At 41.3% G+C, this 19133-nt stretch overlaps 1 protein-coding gene across 9 annotated transcripts in view; it reads left to right on the forward strand.

Moving 5' to 3' along the window:
- Positions 1-19133, forward strand: part of PTBP3 (polypyrimidine tract binding protein 3) — a 201191-nt gene that overhangs the window by 166438 nt on the left and 15620 nt on the right. For all 9 annotated transcript variants that reach the window (XM_075593938.1, XM_075593930.1, XM_075593921.1 and 6 more), the window contains 4 exons: positions 95-160; positions 5376-5500; positions 11933-11966; positions 13923-14015. In XM_075593938.1, coding sequence (XP_075450053.1) covers positions 95-160; positions 5376-5500; positions 11933-11966; positions 13923-14015 — 318 coding nt within the window. The remainder of the gene's footprint in view (positions 1-94; positions 161-5375; positions 5501-11932; positions 11967-13922; positions 14016-19133) is intronic.

The raw sequence follows: 19133 nt of genomic DNA on the forward strand, positions 1-19133 counted from the left end.
TTTTTTGTTTGTTATTATACCAATGGCTCTTCCAATACTGTTCTGATGATTTTTCATTCCTTAACCCATGTTCTTTTCTGTATAAATTCCTCAGGTGCTCCAGGTATCATCTCCTCACCTTATGCAGGATTTGGCCCAGCTATTGGCTTCTCTCAGGCAGGTGAGTGTAATGTTGAGATGTTTTGATGAACGTGGAGCAAAGCTCACCATCACTGAAGCCTGCACAGATTCCCAGTACCAGACTGGGTGTGGCATGAATTCAGGGCTGCTTTTGAGGTAGAGGTTCCAAAGAAGATGTGACCTGGGTAAAGGACATGGAATGTACAATAATGTACAACATTGTCTCGCTGGCGCTGTTTTCTGATGTCTAACAAACTCCACATGGATGAGAATTAACACAGCACACTTACCCCCTGCCACCCCAAAAATAACCTTTTTAAATTCTTACCCATCTCTTGTTTCTGAATAATCTGGGACCGCTTTCTATATAGGGAAAGACCCTATATAAAGAGTAGTGTGTGTGTGTGTGTGTGTATAAAAAACAAACAGAAACGCAAGCTCCATAGCACGTAACTGTTTAAACAAAAGAGTACATTTATTAAAAAACTGCAGCCCAAAGGAAATGCACTTACAAGATTTAAAAAAGCAACCATACGTTGGAGAGAAATCTCTGTGTAGTCATCTGCGGGGGTGAGAGGGTCCCATGTGGGCAAGGTATAACTGCACAGCTTGTAGCCACCACCAACCTCTGTCACAGATTGGCGCCAGGAGACTGAGTCAATCAGTGCCTCCAAGTCCTCTGCTATTGCACAAGATATTTGCCAGCGTTTGGAAATGTAGCTAGTAAAATCGCAGGGACATGCAGGACTCCGTGTAGACACACCCACAACGCGATGATGTCACCAACCCGACGCGTTTCGTCACGCAAAGGCGACTTCGTCAGGTGTTGTCTGGTCAGGAACAGCTAATGAAATAGACTGGGTGATGTAAAGCTGTTCTTTAACCAAATTACTGATTCACCTCAAAACGGAGGTTTACAACATAAAAAAACATAAAAACATTCTAAAATTTGCACAATTCATCAATATTCGTGTTGTTCACATCAAACACAAAGAATAACCCAACTAAATAGTAATAATAATCGGGGTGAACGTGAGGCACCTGAAGTCTCGCTGGAATGCGACTCAATGAACTTTCTTCACCCGGCAGCTACAACTTAAATGAACACAATATCCTACTGGCTTGCAGTAAAGCACTATAGTGTTGATAGTGTTAAAACTCACGGTAACGCTGGACGAACTCCATACGTGCTCCCATGCGCTGGTGATTGACACTTGAAGGAGATCCATAAAGGAAAAAATGCGGGTGCACAGCTAATTCAAAAGAGGGAACATAGTGATCAAAAGTATTTATTGACTGGTAAAAAACAGAGCGTAGTACTGACACTCTAACGCGTTTCACACGCAAAGTGCTTTATCAAAGACTTTGATAAAGCACTTAGCGTGTGAAACGCGTTGGTGTCACCGTTGGTACTACTTTGTTTTTTTACCATTCAATAAATACTTTTGGTCACTATGTTCCCTCTTTTGAATTGGCTGTGCATCAGCATTTTTTCCTTTGTGGATCTCCTTCAAGTACAGGCGTTAATAGGTTCACCTTACTGTTTAGAAGCGAATGGGGCAATATGCTGTAAAGACGCTTCTCTATGCCCCATTGAAATGAATGAAATGCAGAGGCATTCCTGGCAGGACAGTTTCACAACATATTTAATACAGTAAGTGCTTTAAAGGTGAAATGATGTCCATACAGGATTAAGGATTATTTCGGTCACAAATCACTGCCCTCACATGCGAGGGAGAGCCAATAAACAGTGACGGTAAGGGAAACAGGGGATTCTGGTATGGGAAATAGCAACTGGATAAATAGAATTATTTTATAATTCAATACTTTTTTGTGGACACATTAAGGTAGTACTTTTAATTGGCCACCCTTTCATACGACATGTTTATCTCCTCTCATAGTTGATTTAGAATGGAATTGTAGTTTAAAAAAAAAAAAAGAGCTACCGCCCCCCCCCCCCCCTTCACTCTACCCCCCTTCTTCTCTGTCCTACTCCTTTCCTGTTTTTTTCCTCTTTCTCTCTTATTTTTCTTCTTCATCTATCCAAGACATTATACCCGTAATGTTGAGCTGCTTCCAACTTAACGATTAGGGTGAAGAAAAAAAAAAGGGTTTATAGATATAAAGTTGAGAGCAAGTTTGTTTTTCTGTTGAGAGCCGGGTTTTGTTTTCCCCCAAAAAAAACAAACCAAAAAAAAAACATTGGGGGTTCAGGCGTAATCGTCTCTTCGATATCATCATCTCGTTTTTGCACAATGTAAAAATGCTGATTCCTTGTATGCTCAATAAAAAAATTTGTGAACAAAAATAAATAAATAAATGAGACATGACATCCACTTTTGTCTGCGCTGGAATCCTGTTTGAGGAGATTCACTATGCACCAATGATATTGCACCCCGATCCAGGGTATTTTACACCGAATCATGGGATACCCCTCATTGGTGCTTAGTGAATCCCCGGTGTTTCAATGCAATAATACGAACCTGGGAAGGGATTGTGCCTTTAATGATGATTTTTCTTTTTACTTCAACATCCGTAAAATAGCCAAGAAAACCATATAGTGTTTATGTGTTTATTTTAGTAAAGGTTACAGAAAAAAAGAGCAGCGTCTTTTGGCATTATTTGTGTTAGATGTTCTTACAAAGCAATTATCGGAGGTGGCGGTTTTCTCAAAGTCTGGGGACATCCACCATCCATTTATTTCTAATGTGCCAAAATAGATCGTAGAGAGTAGTTACCAGGTAATTGAGTTTAATACACCCTTTAGTATCAACCGCACATTTACCCGCTCTGTGGGATCTTGTATCCATGAGATTTGAGAGGGAGAAATATTTCTCACTTGTTTTTGCTTTGGGAGGGAATGGAATTTATAAACTTTGGTTTAGAATCCAAACGTCTCCCTAAATACAAGGAGACTTAGCCCGCATGTTTTAACCCTATCCAGGAGCTTCAAATGCATTACGAGTCTCTCCACCAGGAAAGAAGTTTCACAGCAGCTTCTGGGGCAATTAAATATTGTCATCTGGTCTTTCATGGGCAGTTAAGAGTGCTCCCAAGGCTAGTAAAAGGTTTCCAGGTTTATGCGTGCACATAAAAAGGAAGTTGAACAGCTTTTTGCTTATTACAAAACGTTATGGCTTTATCCTCCCATATTTTATGGAAGTATTATATAGGCGTCTGGATTGTTACCATGTAAAGTCTGGATACATCTAGAAGTTATTTGATGCTTATTGGACAAATGTGCAGGCAATTGAAGCCTTATAAAAAGTCATAAAATAAACTTTGACAAAGGAACATACAATAAAAAAAAACACATAATGCAGTTGCAGTGGATTTGCCCACTGTAAAATGTTGCATAGTAGTTATCAGTTTGCAGTGTATCGGTTACAAAGTTAGACACGTGAGCCCTTGTCAGAGTGGTTACAAAGTGGTAACCTTGTCATCTTCATTCAAGATGGTGAAAATAGTGTAAGTCTGGTTATACCACTTCTTTTTCTTATATCCAACATGTCCCTTTTATATAATAAATCACATTTATCATTATTATGCTACCTTGTACTGTATTAACACACATTACCACTATATTTATTAGTCACACCTGACTGCCTATTTAAGATGCTGTGAAGACATCTTACTCATGCTAAAGAAGTGATGAGCTTCATATGACCAGGACTAAAATCTTCTCGGAGAATATTTAATAGGGACCATAGAGAGAAATCATTATTTCTCTGATATGTCACCAAAACGGATAGCATCAAATATGTATCCTGGTTTCGGGAGGGGGGGTGAGTGAGGAGCAGGCTGGGACTTGGAGGGCCGCGTGGGCTATGCCGAGGGGGGGGGGGGGTGAGTTAGGAGCAGGCTGGGACTCGGAGGGCCGCGTGGGCTATGCCGAGGAGGGGGGGTGAGTGAGGAGCAGGCTGGGACTAGTAGGGCCGCGTGGGCTATGCCGATGAGGGGGGGGTGAGTGAGGAGCAGGCTGGGACTCGGAGGGCCGCGTGGGCTATGCCGAGGAAGGGGGGTGAGTGAGGAGCAGGCTGGGACTCGGAGGGCCACGTGGGCTATGCCGCGGAGGGGGTGTAGGTGTGGGGGCATGGGGGGGAGGAAATGGATGCCGGTGGTGGGAGGTAAGGAGCAGGTTGCGGCTGGACTCGCCGTTGCTAGGGGATGTGTAGGGCTTCCGGCCACCTCTTCCTTCCTTCCCTCCTCACTCCCTCCCGATCAAGCGCGCGGCGGCCATTTTTTTTAAAATTAGCGCGACCCCGGGTCTAGCGCGGTCGGATCGGGTGGCCCCCGAGGACCGCGCTATAACGGGGTTTACCTGTATATATATTTTCCAAGTCCCATATCCATTGATGGGCAATAGACGTCCCCTGGGGCTTTACCTGCCGCCCCTCAACCTCTTACCAACCCAGCAGTCTGCTCTTCCACTTTTCCCAGTGCAGAGGGAGTGGAGAAGATGTTGGTGTGTTCCCACTCCTTGTGCTGCCTAATGATCATGCTAATTCCCAGTGTAAGGAGAGGAGTGTGACCGTGTTAATCAGTGTGCAGGCATTAAGAAGCTGGGGGAAGGGGGGAGCAAAAAACTCAGACCCACTATATAAACGGCCTTTCAATGGGCTTAAGCGCATCCCTGCAGCCCTTGAGATATACCATTTATTGGAAGATATGCAAGTTTAATTTTTGCATACTTTACTGTAAGTCTGATATTGGTTTGCCTCATATTACCCAAACAAATAAAATATAAGTTAAAGAAACATTGCTTTTTTTTCCAACCACATGCAGTTTGTGTATTTTGATTTAAAAAAACACTGCTTGAGTTTTTGCAAATGCGTAACAGTGGTAGACTCTGGAATGTTTAAATTGTTTGATAAATGGTTCTTTAACCCTTTAGTTTTCGATACATTGCTGGCCCCTCTGCATACTGTACAATGTGGTGTGTGTATTAATTTTAAACGTGCTTAAAACACCGCACCAACTTGTTAAGCAAAGGAAACATTTTTTGACCTCACCAATATTTTTTTCCCACTGATTTTGACATCCAGATCGATATTGATCTTATACACTTAAATGAACTATCACTCATAGAAATCAGTGGATTTCCATTAAAATGGATGGTCTAGAACCCCCAAATCCAAATGATTTAGCTCTTTGGAGAGTTCTGTTGCATATATACTTCTATAGGTCTTTTTACTATGTCTATTTTTTTCTGTGAAAATAGAATTAATCCTGTTTTTGTTGTTGTGTTTTATCAGGTCTTTCAGTCCAGGCTGTACCTGGAGCTCTCGGCCCTCTTGCTCTCACTGGGCGCATGACAATTCCCGGCATGACCGGTATGCCGGGACACTCTGTTCTACTCGTCAGCAACCTTAACCCCGATGTAAGTTAGTCATTATAGTATAGATATTACCTCATGTAGCAATGCACATACGTTTCCTTTGTGTTTGATCCAATTGACGTGTGCTTAATCGCCATTGACTCTGTATGCTGCTTATCCTTGCTGTGTTCCAATCATTTTGCGGTCAATTGACCAAGGCAAAGGTTTAATAAACATAAATTGAAAATGCATTTTCTTTCCTGTCTCTGTCAACAAATGACATGGGGGATATGCTCCTCCAATCTCAGGTAGGATACAGAACTTCTGACTCTGCAACCTATTTAGGCCCTCCTACATTAGTCTCTAGTCGGTTGTTCTGTGTCCTATGCTGGAGGTGGACATGTTCAATCTTATTACTTGCCTCTAGAGCTGCTTTCCAGCTGCTCATGGTGTCCTTTGTTGATGGAGCACATACATGGGTCCCCACCTCCCATATCAAAATCTTCCCTGCTTCCTGCAAGTTCCACTGGTCATACGAGCAATGTGGATGTTGACCAGTTCCAGATGCAGGACCCCAAGCAGTAGCCCGGATGATATGACCACACACCGGGAGGTGGTCCCCGTGGCGACCAGAAGTTCTTGCTGCTGAGGAGCTTAAAATTTAGCTGGTTTTTCTTCCCCATATGGTCGCAGGTATAGGGTTTGAGGAGGTGGTCCCCGTGGCGACTAGAAGTTCTTGCTGCTGAGGAGCTTAAAATGTAGCTCGTTTTCCTTCCCCATATGGTCGCAGGTATAGGGTTTGAGGAGGGAAAATTGTGAGCTGGACTGTATAGTGCACTATTTTTCTTTTATTGTACTAGATTGTGTTCTCTATCTGCCATCTGGGAATTGTTAGAGACCTACAAACCCCATGACACCAGAAGATCCTAAAAGATTCAGTGATTGTGTCTGAATTATTAGATTTTTTATGCAATGCCTTGTTTGATTAAACTGCTAGCAAGATCAGTGCGACACACAGAACCCTGTGGCTGAAACAGTGGGAAGCAGATGTTTCTATCAAGAAGAACTTGATCTCTTCTACTCTAATATTTGGTCAGGAGCTGGAGGCCATAATAAATAAAATTACGGGAGGCAAAGTATCCTTTTGGCATTGGGATCAATTTCAGGGGCATCCTCTTCCTTACAAGCCAGGGGCAGTCCTTTTGAGTGACCTGAATCTTCAGAGGGCAGAGAATACCTATTAAGCAGGAGGCAACATCCTCAAACTATTCAAACCGAGGGAGAGAGAGAGAGATGAAGCAGGCCAGCCTTTCCCCAAAAGTTCACCTTTCTGAAGATTGGTGGATCCTTTTCCTGGGCCCTCTGACACTGGGGGGCAGACTCAGGTGGTTCAGAATGAGTCGATCCAAAATACAACAGATCACTGGGTTCTTCAAATTATAGACAGCGGTAATATCAGAATTTTGTAGAAAATCCCCAAGCTCAAGATTTCTATCGCCTATTCCTTGAAATCCACAAAAACTGCAAGCATTAAAATAGTGTCAAGCTTCTTCAACCCGAAGTTGTTCTAGAATTTCCCAGAGGTTAAAGAGGCAAAGGTTTTTTATTCCAGCTTGTTCATGGTTCCCCAAAAAATGGATTCCTTACGACCAGTTCTGAACAACAAGATCTGAACATGTTCATCAGAAAAAGGTGCTTCAAAATGGAATCCATCACATCCATTATCAGCATAGGACATGGATTTCTTAGAGACACTGACCCTCAAGGATGCTTATCTGCATATTCCCATCCGAAAGGCTCACCAGATATTCCTAAGGTTTTTAGCGATGGGTTGGTCACTTTCATTTCCAAGCACTTTCTTTTGGCCTTTCTACAACCCCTCAGGTGTTTACGAAGGTACTAGCGGACACCGTAGCAACCATCAGGATCTTTGTGGTTCCTTATTTAGACAACATCCTTATAAGGTCAAGCTCCAGATCAGATGTTATTCTTCATGCGCACACACTGTAGTGCAGCAATCCTTAAAGAAGCAGGGTTGATTGATCAACTACATAAAGAACAGGCTGACACCCTCTCAATGCCTCAGATTTGTAGGAACGAGGTTCGACAGAGAATGCCACAGTGTCATTGCCATTGTCCATTATACAAGATGGAGTTCATTATACAGAGGGCAAAAACCATGTGTTTCCCAACAGCAGAGCATTATATGGGATAACTCAGGAAAATGGTTTCGGCTGTAAAAGTGGTGCTCTGTTGACTCTTCCACGTTTGGCAGCTACAACAAAATGTCTTGTCCACCTAGAACAAGGACTCTCGAGCTTTATTGCAGACTAACTCACTCCAGAGACGCGCTTTTCCCTGAGATGATGGGAATGAAGAACAAATCTAGCCAGACTCAGATCACTGATCTCCCATAATTGAGCTCTATCGACAGAATGTCAGTTCTTCAGGTTGAGGAGCCAGCCTGAAGGGACAATTTATACAAAGAATATAGTCCAAATCCGATACAAGACTCAAAATCAATATACTGGAATTAGGAACTACTGTATAATCTAGGCTCTACTTAATTTCAATTTCTCGCATTTTCAACGTCAACCTGTGAAGGTCCACTCGAACAACATGACAACGGACTCATATATCAACCACTAAGGAGGCAGAATAAGTTTTCAGACAGAGACAAACAAATCTCAAACAGATTATTTGTGTCACAAGACCATAGACCCGGAAGAATGGTCATTGAGTCAACAGATATTATAGCAGATTGTGCGCAAATGGTAAGAACTATCAGAAGACTTGATGACAATGAGTATCAACACCTTCTCAAGACATTGAGGCACATGGAGTAGATGCGCTAGCATTTGGTTTGAGATTATCCTCTATCCCTGATTTTCTTTCAAAACCTATTAATCTAGAGCACTATGGGAACAAATCAGAGATCAGAAATTGGAGGCCATTATCGCCGCAGGATGGCCAAGAAGATCATGGTTTTAAGACCTAATGAAGATGTCAGTGGAAATACCATGGACGCTCACGATAAGGCTGGTACTTCTGTCACAAGGGCCAATACAAAGTTGAAAATGCTTCATCTGACGGTTAGGATCACACGCTCAGTTTCCAAACACATCAAGGGCTTTAATTTCATGTATCAGATAAAGCCAGTAACAACCAGAATCTATTACCGAGTTTAGAGAGTCTTTAAGTTATGGTGCATTAAAAGTCGGATAATTCCAGAGTCGGCATCTATTTTTGATATCCTGGATTTTCTGCAAGAAAGCTTTGAGAAGGTCCTTGGCCATTCCTCCCTAAAAATGCAGGTGTCAGCATTTAGGAAGACTTTTTTTTTTTTTTTTTTTTTTTTAAAAGATCAGATTGCAAATCCCAGGTACAGTGCAGTCAGGATTTCATCAAAGCCACTGGGAAGAGAAGACCCAGATTCAAAGATCCAGTACCTCCTTTGGACATAAATGTATTTTTCCAAACTCTTCAGAAACCTCTTTTGAACCATTACACTCAGTCATTAGAGTTAACCACTTTAAGGATACTATTCTTCTAACAGCCATCACATAGTCACCAGGTCCCATTTAAGGCACATTTATTGCGACTTCAGGCTTAATATGGACACTGATATTTTTTTTTCATAATTTGAGTCGCAAATAAATAGAACACATTTATTTTCGTAGTTTAGCTTCACGTTGCATGGTCAGCAACCTCACTTGCACTGATGAGACCCAAACGGTGGAAACAGCCGCCTGTGAGTAGGTATCACTGGCCATGCACTTCCTTAACCCAGGCAGTGCTGAAAAACTGTACAATACTGCAGGCATGTGCATATAGGGATCCATGTTGACATGGATGAGAAATAGTGTCACTGTGTGCTTATTTGCATGTCATTACCCAGAATCCCTGGCTTTAGTGGAAGCACTGTTTGCTAAGCAATAATGGTAAAAGACAGACAGAGTTGCAGACCTGTCTGAGACATGCAAATGCACCACAGGTGGTATTTTTATTTACTGTACACTGTACTGTGGAGGGTTTTTGTTACTTTGTTTGACCCACCATAACTTATATAATGTCTGGTTATACTCGTACCAATATTAATTAAAAGTGAAGTTTTATGTAACAGGCATGCTTTTTAAAAGATCTTAAAGTTTTGATGAAAATGTTGTGTACTGAAAATGTTAATAATGTTAATGTCAATAATTAGGACAAAAATAATTAACTTAAAGGGGATAACAGGTAGAAAAAATATACTCATACAAATGTAATATAAGAAAATCTAACAAATCTTTAAAAAAAAAATGGAAATGTTTAAAAATAATTATCTTTTGAGAAAGAAAAAACCTACTTCTCTCTCTGAATGGAGCAATGGATCAGGAACTCCACATGTATAAACCCCTTTGTTAATCTTTTCTTTCCATCCGTGGTTGGTATACCCAGGAAATAATGAAAAATACTCATTGCGTAGTATATCTCAAATTGTATTACAATAACAATAAAAGCATATAGATGTGCACTCACATTCAGTACATATTGGCAGTTCGTGGTACGAAATCCCGACTGTTATTCCACCTATTCGCCGGTACACACACTGTAAGGCTCACTTCCACGTCTCGGCTCACATCCACGCCACTTCCGGCTGGGTGAAGTTGAGGGCGGAAAGGCTGTGTAGAAAGATCTCCGGCTGCCAGGACTGCGCGTCACGAATGTGCAATGGACGAACAATGATTCAACGCGTTTTGTCGGTACGACTTCTTCAGGAATCTAATTACTCTACCCCTTCTCTGTATATTTATAGGCATGATGGTACTGATTAACTTAATTGAAGTTATCACCTACTTTCGATTACAATGTATTTATATAATAAAAATGAATTTTACCCACTGCTCATTCCATAACTGTTCTAATCTGTTATTTTAAAATTAATTGTTTTTATGCATGTTGTTGTGCACTTAGAAACTAATTGTGTTGCATTATATGATTTGGACCACTGCTATGGAATGATCAGTGGGTAAAATTAAATTTTTTATTATATAAATACACTAATCGAAATTAGGTGATAACTTCAATTAAGTTAATCAGTACCATCATGCCTATAAATATACAGAGAAGGGGTAGAGTAATTAGATTCCTGAAGAAGTCGTACCGACGAAACGCGTTGAATCATTGTTCATCCATTGCACATTCGTGACGCGCAGTCGTGGCAGACGGAGATCTTTCTACACAGCCTTTCCGCCCTCAACTTCACCCAGCCGGAAGTGACGTGGATGTGAGCCGAGACGTGAAGTGAGCCTTACAGTGTGTGTACCGGCGAATAGGTGGAATAACAGTCGGGATTTCGTACCACGAACTGCCAATATGTACTGAATGTGAGTGCACATCTATATGCTTTTATTGTTATTGTAATACAATTTGAGATATACTACGCAATGAGTATTTTTCATTATTTCCTGGGTATACCAACCACGGATGGAAAGAAAAGATTAACAAAGGGGTTTATACATGTGGAGTTCCTGATCCATTGCTCCATTCAGAGAGAGAAGTGTCTCTGTACTGCCTTAATTAAAAGGAGGAAAGTGTGAGTGGAATATATTTCACTTATATAGTATCCATTCGGGTTGAAATTGTACTACACCATGCTGTTTCTGTTATTTTCTTTCATGACGGTGATGTGAACGCTGGCGCTCCCCTGAACTTTTGAAGAATTTCTAAACTGCTGTATGTCTGATCAAGAAACATTGTGACCTATATTTACAAAGCACTGGTTGACAGTGTTTTTCAACCAGGGTTCCCCAGGCATCCCTAAAGGGTTCCCTGTAATTTTAAGGTCATTTTTAAATTGTACCAAAATAGAGAAGAATTTACAATGCATCTGATCTCGGACGCGCCATTAGAGAGGGTTGGGGGTCCTTAAAATGCAACTGATCTCAGACGTGCTATTAGAGCACATTGGGGTTCCTCAGAATTTCCATAGGGTTCCTTGACCAAAAAAAGGTTGGAAACCACTGGCTTAAGACCTAAGACACCTTCCAGCCCATTTAAGCGAATTGGCCATAACGCGTCTTCTGTCATTGGTAGGTGTCCAACGGCATAGCGTTGCTTAGTAAATATGGTGTATATAGTAAATGTGGGCTTATATGTGTTGCAAAGCTGTAAAACTTGGTTACTTAACTGCCATCGCTTTTGGCAAATTCCTATTTAATGCCTTTGCATTTTACGGTACTTCAATTTTTTTTATTGGAGTGTAAAATATGACTGCCAAGAGCATTGAATGATTCAGTGGAGATTAAAAAAAAAAAAAACAATGTTTGATTTTGTATGTTCTTCTAACAGCTCTTTTTGCAAGTTGTCCCTTTAGCACTTGCATATTGTAAGGTTTAATGGTTCAGTGGAACATATATTATCCTTGTCGCTGTGATTGCACATCCTTTTCACTGGCCTGTTTTGAGGCATTAGATGGATTTTGCACTTGCTTATAACTTTTCCTTTCTTTCACAGGTCATCTTACCTCACAGTCTCTTTATCTTGTTTGGTAAGCTTTTTCAGATGCTTTTTATATAAACGGCCTTGATATTCACGTGCACTTTGTACTATTGCCTTTGTATACCATTCTATATACAGTAGTGTTGTGCTTGGTCCTACTTGAGCCATATTTTAACTTCTTGTTCTGTAATGTATTGTATAGTAATAAAAAAGGAACGGGAAGTTAAAAAGAAAATTCTCCGCAACATAATGGGGGCTAGGGCCGTTCTGAAGAAAAAAGGATCCATTTTGATCTCGTTAATGTACCATGCACTTTGCACCACTTTTTGCCCCATAGTGTCAGCTTGCGATTTAGTGTCAAAAGGAGGCGATGAGGACATGGTGCACAGGTTATAATGAAAGTTTTCCAATTGAACGCCTCTGTGCATCACTTTCTCCCTTTTTAATCCAATGTTAAAATCCTCCATATTTCAGTTGGCATTACTTTCTTGCCTCTAACAATCTGTACCAGGTGTAAGAAACTATTTGTTATATTTCTCAAGAAATAGTGTAGTGCGTCAAATTACATATTCTTGTATAAAACGCTAAAGTATAATCATACATTTTTTTACAAGGAAAAAAAATATATATATTTATTTATTTAGGAATATGCATACTATTATTGTTAATTTAAGACATCCTATAAATAATCCAAAAATCGGTTTCGATATCCCATTTCGACATTTTAACACGGTAGGTTCCTAGCGGGACCTGAAAAGATCCTATATGTACAGTAGTATGCACTGTGGGGGGAAAAATGTAGGTGGACTGATTGTCCGTGAGATTCAAGATATCTCCACAAGGGGGTCAATAGACTAGAGGCTGACCATATATTGACATATACCCTGTAAGATATATGTCCACATAGGACTAAAAAGTAAAAAAAAGATACAATTTTAATAAAAATATATTTATAAACAAGTGAACATACTGTATAATACACAGTGTAATTAAAAATCCTCATAAGAGGCCGATGCTTACTTGTGTATAATTGATGGAATATAGCATATACTGTACCTCTATTCCATTTAATAAGGCCACCACATAAAGTATATATAATAAAGGTGGGAGGTAAAGCGATAAAATGTATAGAAACACACCAACAATTCTAAGAGCTGCAGCAGGGCAATAAGTAACTCACAGGCTGAATAGTCCTACGTAATATATACACATCAATATATCAGAGCCTACTGGAATATTGCAGTAGGATAATATTGCTGTGTGGGATCTAATGCATCAGTATATGTGCAAAGAACAGCGTGGTCTCTATAAGTGGAGGATGGGACACACAGACCTCGGTATAGTATACATAATAGTTGTATAGATGGGCTGAGTAAAACTAATACAATAGTTCATGATAGAAATGAGGAGCTATAACCCAATGCTGTCTCGTGTAATGTAACTATACGTCTATCATATAGAGTAATGGCGTTAGAGTATTAGTGGCACCCCAATTGTTCATTATTACAAAGCATTAAAGAAAGCTGGTCAAAATTAGCAGGAGTTTAGGATTTGATGTTCCCAATGAAAATATCAAACAATGCGCTAATATGGCTAAAATAATATTGTAAGATTTGAAACACTAATGTGTTATACTTTGGTTATGAACAGGTGTTGGGTGAGTAGTGTCAAATAAAGTTTCGTTGCCCCTTTAAGTGGCACTGACAATTGATTCCTACTCTTAAGATTTAAAACTTAGGTGCCATCTGATACAAAAACAAAGTATAGGTTACAGGTGTTCTTCCTTTTGTGATCAATCTGAGGCTTTGTGAGAAATACAGCACATGTTGGATAAGAAATGTAAAAAGTGCATTCGTTCAAATCACCATGTGCATTTTCAATCAATAAGCCCTTTTGGTAGGCAGTCATTCAATGCTATTGGAAGGATTGCTGTACAGAGAGCAGCCACTGTATAATTTAGATGTGACTACAGAACTGATTGGTTAATTGTTTCTTCTTTGATAAGGGGTCTACGGGGATGTCCATCGTGTGAAGATAATGTTTAACAAGAAGGAGAATGCCCTGGTGCAGATGGCAGATGCAACCCAAGCACAACTCGGTAAGCACCCAGTAATGTTACAGTTGAATAAAAAAAAGACTTATTAAATGCTGAACTGAATAATACTCCTTGGTTCTACATCTGAGTTCATGATTTACAGGAGTTAATAAAACTGCATGGTAATAGTTTTCTATTTGCTTGAGTTCCCAAGGCAAACCTATGCACATCATTGGTAAAATGTGCAATAAACCGTTCTGTTTATTTATGTACAGTATGTATAGTTTTATTTTCATAGTGCCAAACGAAGTATGCCATTCTTTCCAATTGTACACCATTCCAATATTCCAACGTGCCCCCCGCCCCTTAGCTTGACTCTGGCGTCAAATGACCCCGCGGCATCATTTGGCAACGCATCACCCAAAGCCAAGGTGAGGGAATTTACAGAGGTCACGTGCGGTCCACCGGCATTTAATTTAAATGCCTTGGGGAAGAGCGTGGGGCCTTTGTGACCGCCGCACCTCCCCTGGAAAATCTCTTGCCCCCCCAGTTTAAGGAGTAGTAGTCATCCAGGGCTATTGACACACTTCATTAAACAGATTAGTTTTAAGATGGGTTTTTTAGTTGGAGAGAGCAGGTCCTTGGCAGACGTTAAGCAAGAGGGAGTTCAATGGTGAGGTGCAGCATGCGAGAAAGGGTTGTAGGCGCCACAGAGCTGTATTGATACTGTGGGTAGAGAGAAGACAGTCCCGAGCAGAGAGTACAGAGTAGGGATATATATCGAGAGATTAAAGCCAAAATATAGGGGAGGGGCACAGGAGTGAAGAGTGAAGAATTGCGTAGTGAATGCGAAGTGTAAACGAGAGCCAACATTTTTTTTTCAAGGAAGAAAGAATCGGAGGCAGAGAGGGAAGTTATCTTCGCACCAGCAATTTTAATAGATTAACGGTTAGAAAGATGCCAGAATTGGAGGCCAGTTAGAATGGGGCAGTAGTCCAGATGGAGAGAATAAGGCATGAATTAACATTTTAGTAGGGCAAAGACCAATGAGGGTTCGTTGTATGGAAATAACTTTACTAAGCTAAAAATTGTACAGGCATACCCCGCTTTAAGTACACTCACTTTAAGTACACTCGCGAGTAAGTACATATCACCCAATAGGCAAACGGCAGCTCACGCATGCGCCTGTCATCACATCCTGAACAGCAATACCGGCTCCCTACCTGTACCGAAGCTGTGTCCAAGCAGGGAGACTATAGAGCCTGTTACAAATGTGTTATTTACATCAGTTATGCAAGTATATAACGATTGCAGTACAGTACATGCATCGATAAGTGGGAAAAGGTAGTGCTTCACTTTAAGTACATTTTCGCTTTACATACATGCTCCGGTCCCATTGCGTACGTTAATGCGGGGTATGCCTGTACTGAGTTTTGACCGAAGGAATTTGTAGAGGAAATTGGTAAGCATGCAGGATTTCTTCCATTAAGGCTTGCAAGGGTTAAAATAAAGGCCAGAATCTCCAAGCCTCCATCTTGTCAGGAACACCATTTCTGCCTGAACTTTTCCTTGAACTAAGTGATATATGTACGCAAGAAATGACCTCCAAACATGCAGGCCGTTTCATCAGCTTTCGCCAGTTATTGTCCGGAAAAACAGCACTGTTCTGTTGTCTGGACACCAGTACTGTACCGTGTTTTCTTGGAATCGGCTTGGCTGCCACTTTTGCTTACACAAACCAAGGCTATAGGTAATGTGTATGAGTGGAAAATTCCCAGCTAGGTTGTCATTTTAGTCATATGCTAATATTGTTACGCATCTAATTAACACTTTATTTTCCTGTATAAGTAGCATTGCTTTTCCGTAATAAAGTTGAGATGAAGAATCAGAATCACACACTCTGTATCTTTTTCTTCATTTTCCGAGCGCTCGTACGTCATCAGATCAGATTCCAACAGCCCAGGGCGTGGTTAAGTCTCCCCGGGAAGAGCAACACTCTTGCCAGTCACGGCCGTTTGACCTGAGCTCCCCGGCCCGTATTGAGTTTAAGAAACTTACCGGTGCCTGGGACAACCTGAGGTTCCCGGCCCATTTTAACTGGCAAGAACCCAACAAGGCTCAACAGATCAGGTGCATGAACGGAGAAAGCATGTCCAAGTATTGAGACCGGGTTGAGGGTTAGAGCAGGCAGAGGGAAAGCATAGAGTTATAGTGCTTTGCACTAATGCTAACTCGATGTTGACTGTGAGATTTAGTGCAGCTCCATTGAAAACAATGGTAATAACATCTCCTACTGTATATGAAAACTGGTGACCAGGTTGTCGGGGTCAGTGGAGGACAGAGAAGAGCGTTTAAAGATGAGGGATGATTGCAGAGTTTGGTTATCCATGAATCGTAAGTCTCTGGAATGGTGAGTGTAGACAGGAGGGGATGTGTAATACAGAGCGAGCATGTGCTTGCTCTAACCATGTATGCAGCTCTGATTAATTTCTGCCGAGTATGTTTATGTTCAGATAAAGAGATGAGCGCACCAGACCATGGAAAACATTGGTAAAGGGGAATATTTGCCCTTAAAATCTTACAATCTAAGTGGTAAAGAAGCACCCGGGGCAGTATGCAACTTTATTCGTTCTAGTATAGTTAGGGTGACCAGTTGTCCCGGTTTAGCCGGGACAGTCCCGGTTTTTCATGTGCTGTCCCGGTTTCCAATTAATTCTCAAAATGTCCCGGTTTTTACTTGGGCTCCCGGCTTTTGGGGCTGCGGGGAGTTGAGGATGCTGGCTGTGATTGGAGGATGCGGGGGGGGTGTAGTTTTGACGAGGTGCTGCAAGCCGGACCTCCCCTTCCCTCAACACCGCCCCACTCCCTTCTCTCCTCCAGTAATGCCAGGTCCTCCCCATCCTTAGGCTCTGCCCCTCTGTCACTCCCTTTAGGCTCCCATGGCCTGCCAGTCTCATCTGCAATGGCTACCTATGCTGCTCCAGCAGGCCCATCCCCGGGCCCCAGGTAACCCACATGCCCCCTTATACCCTCCTCCAAGGCACCTTACCCACCCCAAGGGGGGAGAGGCCTTATTTTTGTGTGTGTTTGCAGAGGTGGGCTTATTGTGTGTCTGTGTGTGTCACTGTGTGTCCGTTTCAGAGTGTGTGTGTGTGTGTGTTTGTCACTGTGTGTCACTGTCTGTGTGTGTCACTGACTGTGTGTGAGTCACTGTGTGTGAGTCACTGTGTGTGTCACTGTCGGTGTGTCTCACTGTCACTGTGTGTGTGTCTCACTGTCACTGTGTGTGTGTCTCACTGTCACTGTGTGTGTGTCTCACTGTCACTGTGTGTGTGTCTCACTGTCACTGTGTGTGTGTCTCACTGTCACTGTGTGTGTGTCTCACTGTCACTGTGTGTGTGTCTCACTGTCTATGTGACTGTGTCCTCCCCTTCAAATTCCATAAACATGGCTGCGCGACGTCACGTAATGCACATTGCTAAAACGAGACACTCCATGACGTCACGCGGCATCAAGTTGATATGACAACGGGACGTATTATGGCGCCCAGGCATCACGTGATGCCACATTGCCATGGCAACATGTCACCGCCTGATGTCAGTGTCTCGTTGTCATGGGGTGCGTCACGTGATGTAATTTGTTTTATAAATAATTTTTTAATGTGTCCCGGTTTTTCATTTTGAAAATTTGGTCACCCTAAGTATAGTTCATTTTAGCACAGCAGAAATGTGTCATGGTGACATGTGTTAAGGTTGTAGTCCTATAACTAATTTCCAAGGTTTTGAAAAAGTGAATTTTGAATAAAGCATTATCAAGGAAATAGTATAATGGATTCTTATGGAAGTGATAAACTTGTGTGGTTAAGAGGGAAAACTCAAAATATTAGCAAGGGAACAGCAGAGGAGAATACAAGGATGGCAAAAGTAATGTAGATCCTTATTAAAATAATAGTTATTGGTGCAGAGAAACAATATTATAATATATAATGTTGAGGATATTTGGTGTGGTTCTACTGTATGCCCTATTTATTTAAACCCCCCAAAATTTGTTTTGGGTACCTAGCAGTGCTTGACTGTGTTGTAGTGGAATTTATTTGAGCCAGCCACTATTCTACCAGTATAATCTGGTCTGCTTAAAGAAAATCCCAGAAATGCTCCAAGGACACCCATATTCCATCATCTCCCAAAGATCCATAAGTCGCTGGTTGACCCCCCTGGTCGACCCATTGTGGCGAGTATTGGATCTTTGGGAGATGGGTTGTCGCGGTATGTGGACGGTTTCCTTCAACCCTTGGTGTACCAATTACCATCCTTTATTAAGGACACGTCAGATCTGATTGGATCTATCAGGGGACTTCAGTGGAAACGTGGATACAGGTGGGTCACCTTAGACGTGACCTCCCTGTATTCTATCATTACACACGAACATGGCATTCAGGCTCTTCAACACTTCTTGAATTTATCTGATTTATCTGTCACATTAAGCACTTTTTTATTGGAATCAGTCACTTTTTTACTCACACACAATTATTTTATGTTTGATTCACGTTTTTTTCTTCAGAAATTAGGCACTGCTATGGGTTCTTCTTTTGCGCCATCTTATGCGAATCTTTTTATGGGCTATTGGGAGGCACGACACATTTTTCATGATTCTAATTTATTTCGTAATCACATTATATTTTATCGGCGTTTTATAGATGATCTTATTTTGGTGTGGGACGGGGACTTGAATTCACTGAGCACTTTTATTAATACACTTAACACTAATGATTATAATTTACATTTCACATTTACACAGAATATTCACCACATAGATTATTTAGATATGACACTTTCAATAGATGTAGATAAGAAAATACAGACGGATATTTTCCGTGAACCCCATTCCAAGAATGCACTTTTATGTGCGACGAGTTGTCATCCACCAGCACTCATTAAAAGTATACCCAAGGCGCAGTTTATTCGGTTGAAGAGGATATGTTCCACGAAAGAGATGTTTTTGAGTAGGTCACATGAAATGACAGCTAACTTTAGAGAAAGAGGCTATAAAGAGGAGGACATCATTAAAGCATTTAAATATGCCGATTCCCTGGATAGGGATGAGATTATTAAAACCAACAGAGGTAATAAAAAGAAACGAAACATTTGAGGATAATTCGATTTGTCCATCCTTTATTTCTGT

Source organism: Ascaphus truei, chromosome 1, assembly GCF_040206685.1.
Source record: "Ascaphus truei isolate aAscTru1 chromosome 1, aAscTru1.hap1, whole genome shotgun sequence".
NCBI lineage: Eukaryota > Metazoa > Chordata > Amphibia > Anura > Ascaphidae > Ascaphus > Ascaphus truei.